The sequence below is a fragment of the Strongylocentrotus purpuratus genome, unplaced genomic scaffold (genome assembly GCF_000002235.5).
Source record: "Strongylocentrotus purpuratus isolate Spur 01 unplaced genomic scaffold, Spur_5.0 spur5_scaffold_8, whole genome shotgun sequence".
Lineage (NCBI taxonomy): Eukaryota > Metazoa > Echinodermata > Echinoidea > Camarodonta > Strongylocentrotidae > Strongylocentrotus > Strongylocentrotus purpuratus.
The window spans coordinates 2,866,881-2,885,342 of NW_022145614.1; the positions used below are offsets into that span (position 1 = coordinate 2,866,881).

Consider the following 18,462-nt stretch of genomic DNA (forward strand, 5'->3'; position numbering starts at 1 on the left):
TTCCATCACACAATTTGGTTTCCTCATTGCTAGAGCCATCTTCTTCTTCTTCTTCTGGGATACTCCTCAACGTTCCGTAAGGAACCAAGCGAGGAGGATGAGGGGGTGCGCACTGTGCTTGTTTAGTTCTTATTGCTTGAGTCTTGGTTGCAGAAAAAGTTGGTTGCTTGGAGTTTGAAGGTGTCGATGTTCGTGGTCCTTTGGATGTCGGAGGGTAGTGAGTTCCAGTCCTTGATGGTACGTGGAATGTAGGAGTGTTTAAAACAATTGGTGCGGGTGGAGTATTGGATGAAGGAGTTTCCTATATATAGAGTTTGGCCAACCCGGTTTGAGTTGGACACAATATGGCCACTATACTGCTTTGTCGGGCAAGCACCAAACAAAAGAATATACGCCATGTTGTGACCCAGTGAAACCAAGTGGGCCAAACTCTGTATATTATAGATGGCTCTAGCTGCTCATTATGCCACCCCATTGATTCTACACATAACCAGAGTGCGACAGAATGAAAGTAATTTTAGAGTCAGATTTTTCTCACACCATCAACCTAAATCATCATGATCATACATAGCTATATATTATGAAAGAGGATGTGTGTAATCACACACAAACACACTCTTGCGTGCAAAGCCTATGGCTATATATGCCCTAGATAAGGAGGGGACATAATTAGAAGACGTTTTGTGACAATTAAGATAAGGAATAAAGGCTTCCTAATCTATTCTTAAAAGGAAGCTACGTACAAGCATTGGGAGAAAATGCCATTATGATTAACTCTTAATCAAAGTTCAAACGATTGAAACATGTCAATACACATTGTAATAAACAAGGCAAATCAATTCCTACCACGCACTTCACCATGTTAACCCTATTAACTGTTTACAGTATTAATTACTAGGATACTGATCATGCACGTTCAACAACTCGACTGCCTGAGCTGAATTTGTCTTGTAAACATGATGCTTATTCTCAAATCACATAGGCCTACCTGTTTTATCTCAGAAAAATGAACCATTCGTGATGTTAGGGCTTATAATTTAGAATATTAATCGGCCTCTTTGAAATTCGATGGAAATGAGTGTCAAGCGGGCATCAGTATATATCGGTATGTACAGCTGGCTCAAGCAGCTGAGATTACAGGGCTAGTGCACAGTGCACGTACTACACATACCATAGTACGCTGGTGAGGGTTGGCTGCGATCGACCTTCTCAGCGCCGTTGAAGCGCAGCATGGCTGGTCTTTATAGGGCCACGCCCCCACCACCGAAACTTATTGATTGGGGTACTCTTATTTATTCCACACACGAGCCTCATCCTTAGGCTATTGTCATTTCTTAAGTAAAGCCGCGTTAATCTCTCAGTATAAAGGAGGTTAAAAAATCAGGCCTATAAATGGCACACTACATCACAAATCGGCTACTCAGATTTATTGATTTATTGATATGATTATAGATCTGAGGCTCTGACGGATAGATCTATAAAGGGAAGTATGTTTCTCTCCGGTATATAGGCGGCTTATTATAGGCCAACCCGCCTGGCAAAAAGTATGTGTTTCACTGTTTGGAAGTCTTAACTATCTTCAATTTGTAATAACGTTTCTAATACATGTAATACTATGTAGGCAGATCGCTATTTAATTTGTATAATACCAAGGAGTAAAATATTTTTTTTTATTTTGATATATATCTTTAGTTCATGAATTAGTTGTTATGTGTAATTTTGTTGTATTAATTATTGTAAAGCGCATTGCTATTTTCTTCGAAGATGAAATGCGCTATATAAGTCTAGGTTATTATTATTATTATTAAATATAATTGATAATCCAATATTAATAACTTATTACAAATATATAAGCATATCTCTTTTCTCGGAAAAGGAACTACCACCGTAGCATATTAAATTTCTTTGTAATATTTAAGTATAATACATGATTGCTTATAATATGCATTCGAACTTCTTCTTCTTCTTTTTCTTCTTCTTCTTCTTCTTCTTCTTCTTCTTCTTCTTCTTCTTCTTCTTCTTCTTCTTCTTCTTTTCTTCTTCTTCTTCTTCTTCTTCTTCTTTTCTTCTTCTTCTTCTTCTTCTTCTTCTTCTTCTTCTTCTTCTTCTTCTTCTTCTTCTTCTTGCGTTCTTCTTCTTCGGTGTAGTCTGCTTCCTTCAACCTTGAAGATTCTTACAGAACATTATCATTGTATTATTTGTAAGGAACTTTCATGCTTTCATTATGATTGGGCATAATCCAGCATTATAAAATCTGGAATTTAGTTGGGTCGTAATATGCACATGACAATGGTTATACTATCAAGTCTAAGCACGCAAGTGTCCACCCCCCCCCCCCCCCCAACCCCTGCTGGAGCTTTAGGTCGCCCGTCCATGATCGGTGGCAAGGATGGAATATGCCCCATTTCTTACAAACGATTATCTCAAACTATATTACCTACTATTTACAAGGGATGCTCTATAAAGCCAGTCGCGTACGCAGAGGGGGGGGGGGGGGGGGGGGGGGGTTAATCCCCCCTTTGAGTTTTTTATGTGTGTATTGTGTGTGTATATTTTGTGTTTATTTTTTTTTTTTATTTAAAAAAAAGGAGAAAAAAAGGCAATTGCTGACCTAAAAAAATTGACCTTTTGGATGGAATATGCCCCATTTCTTACAAACGATTATCTCAAACTATATTACCTACTATATTTACAAGTCAAAAAAAGTTTACACCTAGACAATTGCTAATTATTTTAAAAATAATCTATGAACAGTAAATTATTATACATCTTATGAAAGAGTGTTTTATCCCAAATCATTTGGTACCACTTTTGTGTGGTATGTGTTCACGCTTGGATGAACACGAGGCATTGTTTGCGAGAGTGCAAAAATCGACTTGCGCCAAAGTTGCTTATGTGATGTTTGAATAAAACAATTTGGATTTGGGTATTAATTCGGTCTTTGCAGATCCAAATAACATCCCTAACAAAATTAATCATACCACACATATCAAATATCGAATATCAAATATTAACGAACATTTGTGCGCGTGTATGTGGATGGTGTGAGTTTGCCCTTTGCAAAAAGCATATGCAATGCATTTAATTTGATACATTTAATTCATTCTCTCACTCCACTAAACCCAACATAATACATACTGTACGCATCACTTTGGCGCAAGTCCATTTTTGCACTCTCGCAAACGATGCCTCGTGTTCATCCAAGTGTGAACACATACCACACAAAAGTGGTACCAAATGATTTGGGATAAAACACTCTTTCATAAGATGTATAATAATCTACTGTTCATTGATTATTGTTTTTAATAATTAGCAATTTTCTAGGTGTAAACTTTTTTTTTGACTCACTCGGTATATTACAGACCAAAATTACATCACAAAGTCAAGATCAATATAAGTTTTCATTCCTCTTAAAACACTCCTAAGTTTGTATAAAGTTTAATAGAAGAAAAGTCAATAGGCCTTTTACACAAAAACGAGCAATTGATATTAGGCTTTTGCCATGCTGTAATTGCACGATGCCGCTTAGCTGCTAATGCTATAAATATTTTGTCTACCACAATACTGAGAAGAACAAAAGTTGGATCACTTCTCGGGACACAAACATCAGTGGTTGATTTTGTTCACCATTTACTTATGATAATTGCCCCAATTCAAGTCTGACAGGTGCCAATTTTAATTTAACAAATTCCTTTTTTTGTTGTAATTAGTGCTCATTCTCCTTCTGATAAGTGCCCCTTTTCATCTTTGATGAGTGCCACTTCTCACCTCTGATAAGTGCCCCCTCTTATTTTTACACGTGCTCCCTTGTTTTACCTGATAAGTGCCCTTTTCCCTTCTGATAAATAATAATAATAAGATATTTCTATGTATACCCCAAACTCCATGTTGCCACTAAGCGGTTTAGAAGGAAAATAGTTGAAAGTAAAGAAAAGAGAATTTGCATTACATCAATTCAATTAACATTAAAACTTTGCAAATGAAAATAATACACCCTCTTTTTCGTTTGTATTAAGAGCCACTTCCCCTCCCCACAAATGCCCCTTCCAACACCTCTCATAGATACCTCTATATATGTACATCTCATAGGTGCCCATTTTCCTTCAGTTTGTAATAAGTTCCCCTTTCCATTCTCAAAAGTGTTTCATATAATTTCAGTTTTTCATGATTATATCGTGCTTAAAAACCCCATCAGGACTATTCTTTCCTCTTTATGTCATGTAATTTGTCGCACTGCGACCTCACAAATCTTAAATAAGTATGAAGCTTAAGCAATATCTTGGACCATGTATGGAGAGAAACAAACATTGAAATCATAATGTAATCAGAATGTAGGGGTATATACTATATCTTAAAAAATTATATTTTCGCTTAGATATTTGCCCTTTGTAGGCGCCCCCTTTTCCCAGAAAGTGCCCTTTTGTTGGTGCCCTCCCCCCCCCCCCCCAATTTGAAAGACGCTCCGCCGCACCTGCCTGGACCCCACGCGGTATATAACACTCGCTGCTATGCTCTACCTGGACACTCATATTTCAGTGTCCCCCCAAAAAAAATATAAAACGAGTTGGCGCCCCTGGCCCTGACTACTAGCTGGCGGCATTAGTGCTGCTGAGCTGCTGACGATGGGTATAATGAAGATTAGAACGACCGTTTCAGTATATCACTTAATGCGAAGCGAAGACCTTATCCATTTACAGTCGTACATTCACAAAAGTGCGCGTTCTCCTTGCCGCGGTGATATAAACCCAAGTGATTAAGGTCTCCCTGGGAAATCTTCAGTCACTACAGATGCGTGGAGCTAGCTAGTAACGTTCAACAAGCCTCTACTACTACTCCATTTGCTGAGGTAAATACTTTTTTTAATACTTTTTAAAACAGCTTTCCCGGTATTATTTTCGTGCAGGCCCACTATTTACTGGTAGTATTAACTAAGTCAATTGTGGATCTTTCCTGTGCAGATGTTGAAACTGTAAACCTATGATGGCCTTGTCATCCTATTATTTACATTTTCAGTCAAATTTTCGAATCACATATTTTAACCTGCATGCTCTTGACTTAGAATTGATTTGGTGTTAAAATTGCCACTGCGTACATTTTATAAGGAAATTCTATTTTAAGGAACAAGATGCCCAATTCTTATAATGGTAAGTTTTCGGGGGGGGGGGGGGGAGGATTTCTTCGCCCTCAGGGGATTTTTTTGTTCTCATTTTTATTAAATTTTTAGTGTATACTTTTCTATATTTCTGTACTCTTACAAACTCAGTGGGATATTGTCTTTCGACGTGTGCTTACAGTATTTTGTATATTAGATACTGATGGGGAAAAAGAATTCATTTTAGTAAAAAAAAAAAAAAAAAGGCTCCCCAATCATTATTTTTCAATTTCCTGATAATTTATGTGCATTAAAAAAAAATATTTGATCGATCTTGACAATCTTGACTATGATTATGATTGTAATATTAATTTCTTGGTTAATTAAAATCGATACCAATTTCCAAATTATCTATTGTATTACAATTTCCGATGATGCAATATCAATTTTGCGTACTAACTGTCGTTTCGTGTTCAAAGGGCAAAAAAAAACTGTTTTATACCCATAATAGATTGAATTCAAATAATGGTCAAAACTGATGAAACATTATTTAAGTTATACAATTTTAATGCAGATTTTTCTAATATCTAAAGTTTATTCTAAAAACATCAACATTTTCAATGACAAAGAAAATATGTCGGGAGAAGGAAAACACGATTACAAATTAAGAGAAATCAGAATCGTATAACGAATGAGTAATGGCTTTCTTTCTCTCTTTCAGAAACAGAATATCGGGCTATTACAATGCTTTCAGTTAGCAGAGTTCACGATGTTAACTCAGAGAAAGGGATGTACGGGAGTGAAGCGACACTTTCCCAGGCATCCACATCGGTTTGGAATGAAAGACGAAAGATGAGACAAGTCCTGCGTCATGTCGCATCGAGGAACAAAGTCAAAGAGATGACTAAACTACTCAGCGTTCTGGTAGTGCCTTTGATTGTCCTTGTCGTCTTGTCTGGTATCAGTCTGGATGATAATATTAAAAGATGGCGGACAGCTGAACAAACTGGCGTGGCTCTAAATCATAACAAATTGATTAGCGATATTGTGATCAGACTTCAGGTAGAACGTGGTTTGGCATCTACCTTCCTCAGTGGAAACAGAAGCAGTATTCTTGTCTCGAGAACTCAGGACCAGAACCGAATTCGAACAGACCATGCGCTCGATGAACTACAACGTTGGCCGACCAACGGGTTTAACGTAAGTGGAACGGTGTTTACGTCCAAACGAGACTTCTTGGATAACCTTCAGATTCACCGAGCGAGAGTTAACGAAGTTGGGTATCAACTGAAAGTATCCAGCAATATAGCATACTATACCAACGTCAATATCGGATTTATACTCAGTGGGATCATCAGTACCGTGAAGTTAACAAAGCAGGAGTTGTCATCAGTTCTGGTGGCCAAAGACACTCTTCTCTTCGCCACTGACCTCTATGGTATCGAACGTGCTTTAGGTGGAACATATTATGCAGCTTGCCAGCTTTCAGATGACGATAATGCATTGTTCAGCGCAGTCAATTCACAGGCAGAAGTGCTCACCAGGTATAGCAAGGCTTACTTCGGGGAAACGGACATCGAAGTTCCCGACAGTTCATTCCTTGATGTGCTGCGAAAGGAAATTCGGGAAAATGAAGATGCTTGTGCCAAATATGGAGCGGACAATGTGTCTACATACGCACTCTACTGGTTCGAAAACAGCACCATATACATTGATCAGTTGGCTGTTGTTCTAAAAAACACCACCGATCAGATCCGAATCACTAATGAAAGAATCCGCAATGATGCTCTTGTCACGGTAATTGTATTCGCAGTAGTTGTGTCCCTGATCGTCATCGTCTGTTTTTCGCTAGGTACCTGGTTCGTAATCCAAACCAATAACCTGTTGAGCGTCGTTGGCTCTTATGCTAAAGAACTTTCGGAAAAGACCAGGGAATTGGACGCTGAGAGGAAGCGTGCGGACCGATTGCTCTATCAAATGCTACCAAGGTGTGTTGCAGATCAGTTGAAAATGGGTCTTTCAGTGGCAGCAGAACAATACGAACATGTTACCATATATTTCAGTGACATTGTTGGATTTACCTCCCTCGCTGCTGCTTGTTCTCCACTCCAAGTGGTTAACATGCTCAATGGTCTCTATAGGTAAGAATAGATTTTAAACCTCCGTCATGATAATTAGGAATTAGCAAATATTGACATGTTTATGGTTGTTTATAAACGCATTATTTAACAATGCCAAATCTGAGATGCATGGCACTACGTACGTGTTATCAGCGTCTGTGATATGGTGTAATATTGAAGCCCAAACAAAATTGCGCTTCAAAAATGATCATGAAGTGCCTCAATAAAGTAAAAATCTTTTAATGACCGGTTTTACCATACTCATTTTTCCCAATAGACTGTTGTGTTATAAAAACCGTTGGGAAAGCGGTTTTTTGAAATTTCGAATTCCATTCATAAATATCTTGATAATCAGACGGGCGATCGGCTTGTAAACGTCATAGGATTCCTGACTGACCTAAAGGTTTATGATTATGATTGCAGCATGAGCTAAATCCAGGATTTTGTTTAGAATCTTAGACAAAGATACCCAATCCCTTTAAAACTAGTTGACTAGACAACGTATACGGTAACACCGTTGCATATATGGCCTTTACCAGTCATCGTGTCACTTTTTAAAAGTGATATTTACGATTAATTCTCTCATCCATTTTTTGTTTTTGTCTAAACAGTGTCCGTTAATCATGACTGATGTATGAACAAGACCCAACCAATGAAAGTACTATACGAGTTATTTCATAAAACAAAACAAAACAAAGCAAAAGCCAGAAAGGAACTTTGAAGAAATTGGTGGAAGGCAGCTGGATTATGTGATCACTTATTGTGTAGAAATGTCATAAGCTCGGAGAATTAATGCCCTTTGGGAAGACATTAATTTGCATTTGCCACGTTCGACCCAGGTTAGGGTAATGGATACCTGGTATACAAGAAGAAGTTCATTGAAATGCTCGAGCGCTGTTATGGCAGCCTGGCTAAAGCCGTGGTATTACTGGAGCCTCAGGAGCGGTTAATGTGCTAAACGTGAGCACTATACAAGAACCCACAATTGAAATTGTATTATTTAAGTTATATAAAAATGGCATCTACAAACAGTCATAAAAGTGTGTCAATTTTTCGTTCTTAAGTGCAATTGCAAGTCATGCAAGGGATGTTAAACAAGAGGATGAGTGAAATGAAGTAATCCATATTAGCTAGACTATTGTCGAGCAGTGAGTAGGATTCCATTAATGTAAAATAAATTAGAACGTGACAATTTCCTTGCTTTTCGGACATAATGCAATCAGGCATATCTATAAACAATGTAAGTATAGATACACAAATCGATAAGACGTAATAGAGTACCTAACGTCCTCGACTAAATCACAAACTCACTGACCCCCACCAACCCGCCCGCTTTCACCAAAGTAAGCCCACTTCTGCTTTACTGTTATATGAAAACTGGAGATTTTTTCACTCTATCTTATCTCTTTGGTGTTTGCCTTGTCGATCATACAATAATTCATTCTCCTCTTTATGCTTTCCATACTATTAAGTTTTCTTATAACATATATATCTCTCTCTCTCTAAGTGCCATATCGATTAACTTTGGCGATCATGCTGTCCCACAACCCTCGGCTCCTAGCCTTCTCTATTAGCACCACCCTTCAGTTCCGTCACTCCTCTCTCCTCCAACAATTTCTGCAGACTGTCCATCCAAAGTATCCTCCTTCTTCCCCTACTCCTCCTTCTCACAATTTTCGCTGTCAAAGCAAGATTCTTTAGGTCTTCTTTACGTGTAATGTGATCCATGAACTTCAACTGCCTAATTAACATCTCACGTATCATTTTCCTTTGCACTCCAGCTCTTCTAAGAACTTCCTCATTACTAACTTTGTCAGTCCAAGGGATTTTCATAATTCTTCTTAAAAAACACATTTCGCAACTTTCCAAACGCTTTTTAATTAGTATCAGAGGCTAAAGTCCATGTTTCACTACTATACATTAGTACTGGGTAGATGTAACAATTCAATACTCTTATCCTGGTCCTCAAACCCATTGTGCGATTTGTCAGAATTTGTCCTTACTTTGAAAATGCAGATTTAGCGAGAGCTACATGTATCCTTCTCTTGATCTCTGCCTCACATCTGGCATCCTCGGTGATCATGCTGCCGAGGAGACTTGTTTGATAACCAGTTCTTTCAGTTTCAAGTTACATTTTGGACTACTCTTCTTGGAGACTATACCAGGCACTTTGTCTTTTTATATAGTTAATCTCTAGTACTAGTCCCATTCTCTCACTTTCCTTTACAACTACATCCAAGAGTCTTTGGAGATCTTTCTCTGATTCAGATAATAAAACAGTGTTATCAGCATATCTAATATTTGTGATTAAATTAATCTATGTTGTTCAAAGTTTCCCGATATAAATTGTAATTATCAATATGAAAGAGTTATGCATATTAAAAGAAATAAAGAAAAAAACAGGAAAAACTATGTTCTCCTTGTCAGTTTAATTACTATTCCCCTTTTTTCCACATTGGTCTTTCCCTTTATGTTCTTCTTTTCCAACCCCCTCATTGTTACAGTGTCACGACATTTTAAATATGTCATTATGGAGGTTTAGATTCATAAACCTGAAAAGGGAAGAAGGGAAGAAGTTGTGTTACACATGCATACAAGGTGGGTGAGTTGCGTCTGCGTGATACATGAGATCTCTGAATCAACATGATTGTCTCGTTCGCAGATGTGTGCTCAGTTTATTCCAAGCATAATTCAAATATAATATGACGCGAAACGATGCTTCACTTTCTTTTCCTAAAGGAAGTTTGCTTTGTTGGTTAACGTCACGGATTCCTAAAGGAGATGTGAGCTTTATTTCCTATCATGGTGGATGCAAGCTTCAAGATCAGAATCCTTTAAATTCGCTATTTGCGGAATCTCTCATTTAGTACAGAGAAATTTGATTTTTGCTTTATCGTGAGCCCCAAACTTTTACTCCATGGTACAAGTTTAAATCTCTTGCTGCCACTGCTCTCAAGTCCTTTGACAAGACAGAAATATACATTTCCACTCTCCACCTATATAGGTGGAGCAAATAGATACCATGTAGGAAGAATATCCTTTGAATGCTTGAGTTTCTTTTTCTGTTATCGTGATAAGCATGATAAGTGTCATAATAGTATCGATGGTGATAATAACATATAATGATAACAATATTAATGATAATAATAATAACATTAGAATTAATAATATGCAGTGGCGTACGCAGGATTTTTTCAAGGGGGGGGGGGGTTAAAATCGGGCCAAAAATTTCGCAACGACTCAGCCAGCCGCTGAATAAGCGGGGGGGGGGGGGGGGGGGGGTTGGAGTACACTTTTTTTTTGGGTCCCAAAAAATTCGCAACGACTCAGCCAGCCGCTGAATAAGCGGGGGGGGGGGGGGGGGGTAAGAGGACACCTTTTTTTTTTTTGGTCTCGAATTTTGAAAATTTGACATTTTGTCCCGTGAGGGGGGGGGGGGGTGTAAGGTCACCTTTTTTAGGTCAGCCATTGGCATAATTTTTTCCCCAAAAAACACAAGGGGGGGGGGGGTTAACCCACCCAACCCCCCCCCCCCCCCCCCCTGCGTACGCGCCTGATAATATGAATAATAATGTACGAAATTGATACGTCGACAAATCTACCGGAATTCAAATGCTCAAGGCACACATATACAACAAATTAAATCACATAAAAGCATCTCCATTATAAACAAAAGCACAACAGGAGTGAAATGATAGAACACACCAAAATTATGCATGCCGACACAAACAGATACGTCTTAAGATTATTTTTGAACACTTAACTGATCTGCTATTAACATCTCTTGGTGGAGAGTAATCCTCAGCGAGGTACCTGCATGATCATATAAAAGATATAAAAACTAAAAATAGCCACAAATCATTATGGTAATTTCAAATTCCCAGGGGATAGACTGGGACAAAAGAAAGAAGACTGGGAGGATGGAATAAAGTAGCAATTTCGAGCAGCTTTCCAGTGTGTCTATTGCCAATACTTAATCCTAACGCCTAACACATAGCTCGTAATCATTTGGGAACATAATTTTATGGACAATTTTTGTTGCCTATAAAGGTAATTCCAATTAAATTTATGGGCCACATTGTACACGGATGTCGTCTCCATGTGACAGGTGAACACATTAATTTGTCTGTTTCCTTTCGACTAGGAAAACACTACGTAACTCAAAGCATAACTTACCTACCTGTAGATTTCTCAAGAGCAAGGTCTATATAGTGAATCTACCTTCACCCGTCTTTGGTTTCAATTACAGAGGGGGAACGAGCACTAATAAGCGCCTACTCACACGTAAGATATAGCCTACCGTACTTGCCCTCGGTTTGATAACTCAGATTAAATGTATATGAGACGTGAACTACATGTGAAGTACTATCATGGTAATATAACTATGTAATTATGTTTTAAGAGCGTAAGCTCCTAGTCTCCAATGACCTTCAGTAAAGTGCTCTCCTTAACACTTTAGCTGCACATTAGAGAGGGGGAAAAATCCCTAGCTTTGCAGTATTTTCTCATACGGCAGGTGGGTAATCAATAATTGTATATCTACTGTTTAAAAGAACATAGGGCCGACTTTGTTGCCCTTTAACGACAAGTAATACCTCTTCTTTATTTAAGCATGTACAAATAACAAAGAAATATATGTGAGTTAAAGAGTTGTTTGTTGCAACTGAAGAATCCATGTGAGCATTATTGACAACACATATATCATATCAAGGGTACTATTTAACCTTCAGAGATACACATGATAAAAATCAGAATTCATGGTGGTGAGAAGCACGATTATAAAAGGCAACAATAAACTTACTCCTCTCCTGTCTGTAGATAAATGTTAGCTACGACTTAGGTTACCCATACAGCATTACGTGATTAGTCATTCTGAAAATAACTTAAATCATTGGGAGTTTTGAGAACCAGTGGCGGATCCAGGGGGGCCGTTAGATTTACCTTTTTTTGGAGATGGGCCCGCTTCCCCTGGCGCTCAAAGGGGTGAGGGGGGGGGGTGCGATTTTTCAAATTTTCGAGGGCAAACAAAAAAAATGGTGCTCACGCTTTTAATAGGCAGTTGGCAAATATGGATATGTGTAATAGTTACCGATTATTTATATGATTACTTTGGGCAGCGAGTATACAGTATAGGTAAGTTGTACAGGATAGCTGACTTTCTTTATGACATGCTTAACGGTCTTGATCTCGTCAGTTTCCATCTACCATCGCGTCAAAATACAGCATGGTATGAAAGGGGATATAGTTTGGGCCTATATAAACATTGAGGGGCATCAGGTACTATGTCCCATTTGCAGGCCAAAAAAATGAAAAAGTTAAATTCCAACTGCATTTGAAAGATAATACTTATTTAGAACTTCCCTAAAAAAGTTGGGGCTTGAAAATGTCTTCAAGTGGGAAAATAATGACTATTAGTTGTCAAATCGACTTTAGGGCTATAGAGCCCAAAAGTAATAGTCTTGATTTTCAGACAATTGTACCGAATGGTCATACGTTTTATGCTGCGCAAAGATTCAATCAGTTTAATCTTGGCCATCACAAGAAGTGGGTTATTGATGTAGACAAATGCTCATGTACCCTTTACAACTCTTTTCATGTATGTTATTACCAAAGAAGAAAAAAGCCAGTCAGTCACTCAATAGTGTCTGACAGTGAAGTCTATAGCAAGTAAACGGGTTTCCTTGCATAATTTGAATATGAGGACACTGCTAACGTTTAAATTTCACAGATAGGACATACATGACATATTCATAATTCCTGCAAAGTTCTAAAGAATTTGAGGTTGGCTGCAAAAGGGACATAGTACCTTTAAGGGGGGCAGTAATTAAATAATAATTTGTTCTTATTAATAGATTAGGGGAGAATGTGGAGAGGGCCCTGTCTTACTTTCAATTTCTCTTTTACACCCCCCTCTCTCTCTCTCTGCTCTTCTTTTCCCCTCCATGTCCCAATAGCTACGCTACTGTTTATGAATGTTGCTGTTCCTACGTCACGACACGTTTCTACTACAAGCACTCTCAACCTTTATACTTACTTGGATGAATACTAACCTTGTAGGAATTGCGGGTTTGGGTTTTCTACAATATAGGCCATTTCGTAATGTGACCAGATTTAATGCATACGTCTTTGTGAAGTGTATTGATGCAAATTATTCATTTAACTATCACGAATAATTATTGTATTTCAATAGTCAGAATGCGGATTGCATACAGATTTGTTGCTAGGTAGGACAAACATTATGACTTGCCCTATCTAACAACGCATAATATATCCAGTTTGCATTCTGACTATTCAAATACAATTATTCTTGATAGGTGAACGAAATAATTTGTATTGAGGAACTTCACAAAGACTATGCCTTAAAGGTTGTTACATTACGAAAATAGCCTATTGTGTTAGACATTTCTCAAGTTTTATTTATCATCCAATCAAGATTCAAATATCACATTTTGGATGTAATATGAGCAATGCACTAACCAAACTGGCTAAAGTATATCATGACAGTAATTAATTTCTCGTCAACCTAATTATTCGTTGTGAATTACATAACCCTTTAAAAAAATTCGACAATGATTTAATCCGTAAATTAGATTTCACTCAACTGCGTTTTCTTCAATATTGCTTCCCATTGTTTTCTCTTAGAACTTGCGTCGAACATAATCATAGAAATTTTTATAATAAACCTCTTTTTTTCTTTATTTTTTCTTGCTTTTTTCTTGAAATTCTCTACAGCATGTTTGACGGATGCATTGACAAGTACAACGTGTATAAGGTTGAGACTATTGGTGATGCTTACATGGTCGTGTCGGGGTTACCTGATGCAACGGATAGACATGCCTGGGAGATCAGCACAATGGCTCTGGAGCTACGCAGTCTGGTCATGGGCTTTAAAGTACCCCACATGAACGATGCTACTCTTCGTCTGAGGATTGGTATACATTCAGGTAAATATATATTTTTCATTCATTTACTGTCCAATTGGTCTCGTTAAAGGAGAATGGAGTCCCATATACCTCTTATAAGGTTTGTATCCTTTTTGGCCACTGCCTTCCTCACTTTTATAATTCATCTTATGTATTGTCATGAGGAGAAATAAATGAATCTGAATCTGAATCTGAATCTGAATACATCAGCATAATTATAATACAAAATGCGAAATTGTGAAAGTGCGTACGTTCATTTCATTACTCATTAACGAGAACAATCTTAAAACATTGCCGTTTGATTTATACAGCCCTTATGCAACGAAATGGGACATTGCCATTTATGGGCGCTTTATTAATTTGCTCCTGTTTTCTCATGGCAGCAAAGAATCATTTGGCTTGAGAAAGGCCGGAGAAGTGCCTACTAAAATATCAGGTTAAACTACACATTAGAACACGGGTAAAATGGGAATACGATAGTTTCTCAATCTATTGGTTATCAAATCACAACCATGATGAAGTAGAGATGTTTTCTATTTTTGTCCTCCAAGGAATGGATGAATAATCTAAAGACGTAATAATCCTATCTATATATATATATATTCTTTTATTGAGTGGGCTTCCCGCCATTGGCAAAACACATACATCTTACGCCATTCTTGTATTCAGCCGACAAGGTGCTCTCCTAATATACGAAATTAAATGAGAGTAGTCCCAATTAACCTCAAGATGTCTGGTGCATGTTTCTACACTGACGGATGGAGATATTACAGGCCTACATCCAATTAAAATTCACGGAAATTTAACCCTTAACGTGTAACCTCTTAACTACATTCGGAAATAGGTATGACTGATCTATCAGCTTAATTATATGCATTAATCAAATCCGTAGCCATGGAAGTATAAGAAATATCAATCTTTTGAGAGTAATGGCAAGTGACTTGATCACATATAGCATAATATAAAACTCTTCCTTGGTAATTGGATTGTATTTAATCATTTATTGGTAGATATGTCATACTGCTGGTCGCATTATTTTATAGCAGTTAGGTTTCTCTCTCGGTTTCTTTTCTCTCTTTTGTTTTAATTAGAAAGTATTAAGGGTGGAAACATGACCAGCGAAGCTGTTTTACATGATACAGCATGGTCCTGATTAAGAACATAAAACATTTAAAGAGAAGGTTGAGTTCTGGGAAGCGGTGAAAAATTATTTGTGAGCGTTATCATTGTTATTATGCAAGTGTGGAAGAACATAAGATGAAACATGTTACCTGAAAAGCATAGCTCTTCAAATGCCTTCATATTCTAAATATGGCTTGTAACATCGTAAAAATCAGGACGGATTTTTACACCACCTGTTCGTGTAGTCCCATATACATCTTTCTGTGTACAGTGCTTATAACTTCACCAAGACTTGGCCAAATATCTTATAATTTTGATGATTCCAGAACCTTGCAATACACACGAATACTTATATGCTAGATAATCAAACTTTTCTGGTCGATTCCACGCCGTTACTTTCACAAAACAATCGAATGACCAGAACTCAACTTCATCTTTAAAATATTTGAAATTAGAATAATTAAAAAAATAGATTAATGCACTTTACATGCATTAACACATTTTTAAAAGGCGTTTATCTGTCATATTGTGCAGAAATAGAAATGTAATCTTTAATATTTGGCAGATTCCTCTCATTTGCTATTAAAGCTGCAATATTTACAATGAAGATTGTATCTCATTTGATAAACGGCGAAATAAAGAACAGTACACTAGAGAGTGACGTAACCTATTCGCCATTAAGTATATTTCTAGGATAATAGTTTCTCGGATGCTGCCTCTTAATAGGTCGCCAACACATCAATTATTGGCAATTCTCTTCAACCGCCCTCCTAATGACAGCTCATTTACGCAATAACCTTTTACCCTTACAATCGTGATATCATAACTCATGGTCGAGTGTTAAGTGGGTATTTTCCCCTTTCCTTACTACTAAAGATTAATCGATATGTTATTATGCATATTTTATTGACGATATACTAACGCTGTTATGAAACGCTTTTCTTCATACCCAATCTACATAATAGATGCTGTAATATCGAGCGTGTGCCACTTTTTAAAATGAGATAACTGACCCCCAAATCGATTGAAAGGTAACTCAATGGTGCGAAGGAATGAAATGAAATTTACAAAGCCAATTTGTTGTGGTATATTATTTTGGTTATTATACAATAATTTTAGTTTTACAATGTTGGAAAACTCAGAAGTTAAAAAGGAAAGCGTCGGTACGTATTCTACTTTATTCTGACTACGTTTAGCCTTTTATTTTGTTTTGATATTTAGTGTTCATTTTAACCTGTTTCTTCCTATGTACGTGAGGCAGAAAGAAGTGACAGAATATTAACTTCTCAACTATGTGCTGTATATCACTAAATAACATGTTTATCAAATATCTGTTGTACAAACAGTAATATAAAATACAAATTTAAATACATTTATTGAGTTGAAAAATATGATACTACATGTATATGCTATGACTATAAACGAACAGTGTGTCCTGAACACGATATTTTCGAACTAAACTGAAAAATAACAAATTATATCCCGGGGATATGCATTATTGAGAGGTTACCTTGATTAATATTTTTCATGATTATAGCTCCAAGTCTGTAGTTTCCTAGGCAACACGACCAAACTAAGCCTGTGATATGAAAGAAAATCAAGAATCGCGGTGTGTAACGAAAATGACTTTATCAGTGCAATTAATTATGACGTTGTACTAATTATGACCAGCATCTTCTAGAGGAACATCTAATCATCTTCCAGCAAGTCTTTAGGGAATCAACATCATCTATAATGACGGAGAAGAAGAAAGGTTATATTGAACACTCTGGTCAGTCTTGTGAAATGCACGTAAAATACTGTGGTTGCAGCGTTGAGTGATCACTTAATCGCTTTCTTGCACCTTTTTAAAAAGATGTATCCATCAAACAGTTCACACGCGTTATTTTGTTATGAAGGTCAGGTGCTTCATTTTTTTTTTTAATTTGATTTGATATGGTTTATTGATTAAAAAACATTCAAATAGCAGCTAGAGGCTGAAACAAATTGAATTTACAAAAGATACATACAAAAGCATAAAATATACATATAAATGGTAATTCACAATAAATAATCAAGGGTATGAAATATAAATGATATTCACAATAAATAATCAAGGATTTGAAATAAAAATGGTAATTCAAAATAAATAATCAAGGTATTATGATCAAAGAAAAGAAAGAGAAACAAGAGAAGGTATTGAAACGGATGACTAGAGGATAATTGAAGGAGAACGATCGCGTAACAGAAGGCAATAAGACAAATGTAATAGAAGATTAGAGGGACTGGTAAGACAATAAAAAAAAATACAAATATAATACCGTAAATGCAGCATAATTTTTGAGACCAACTACAACCGACTTCAAAATAAAACAATGAATTCCAGAGCAAAAACCGCAATGTCATTGATATATTCATTATAAATATTTAAATATAAAAACGCTTTACAGCTTTACATTATGAATGCCAAGTGATGGGATGATTTAAAACGTTGATTATTGATAGTCCATACCTAAACAAAATGATTAGCATTTTATAATGTGATCAGAATAGGTCTAATCGCTCATTGATGAAAAGTGGCCATAATTTACAGTCATCACCGGGAAATGTAGGATAGGAGAAATAAAACGAATCATTCGAAATGCACCTTTAGTATCGACCATTAGGGAGACCTACCGTATACCAGTGGTTGCATTTACTGGTTAATGAAATCCTATCGAGAAATTAACTGACATACAGTATGCATAATTATGTCACAGGAGGCGCCGCCCTAACTTCTTAAGAAACGAATTTACATTTACTATCTCAAATTCATATTGCTCTTGAGACAGACAGATGCCCACAACACCAAAGTATATAAAAATAATAATAGTGAACATATAATGCGCCATGTCTGTCAAAATTGACACTCCTGTCGCAGTCGTGAGAAAATTGTATAATAATTGTGGGTATAGGTCTATCAAGACGTTATTCAAGAAAGAAAGCAAAGTACACATTAGTTTATCATATTTCAGGACATAATTTTGTAATATAAATTTAAAACATCATTTTGACATTAAAGCAATAACATAATATGTCAAGACCTTTAATCATAATATTGATGAAGTTACTCTAGACAAATTGTTATCACTACTGTTTTTATCAAAAGTGGACAATTTAGAGTTCAGTAATCAGTATGATTTTAGAAATTAGAGAAAGTTGAATCCTTCATTTCACATGCACTGAG

At 36.7% G+C, this 18,462-nt stretch overlaps 1 protein-coding gene across 1 annotated transcript in view; it reads left to right on the forward strand.

Annotated features, from left to right (window-relative positions):
* Window positions 1–5,836: 5,836 nt before the first annotated feature.
* The window catches only part of LOC589192, a 29,957-nt gene continuing 17,331 nt past the window's right edge, over window positions 5,837–18,462 (forward strand). The window contains exons 1-2 of the mRNA XM_011683791.2: window positions 5,837–7,233; window positions 13,945–14,156. Of these exons, the coding sequence (XP_011682093.2) occupies window positions 5,837–7,233; window positions 13,945–14,156 (1,609 nt within the window). The remainder of the gene's footprint in view (window positions 7,234–13,944; window positions 14,157–18,462) is intronic.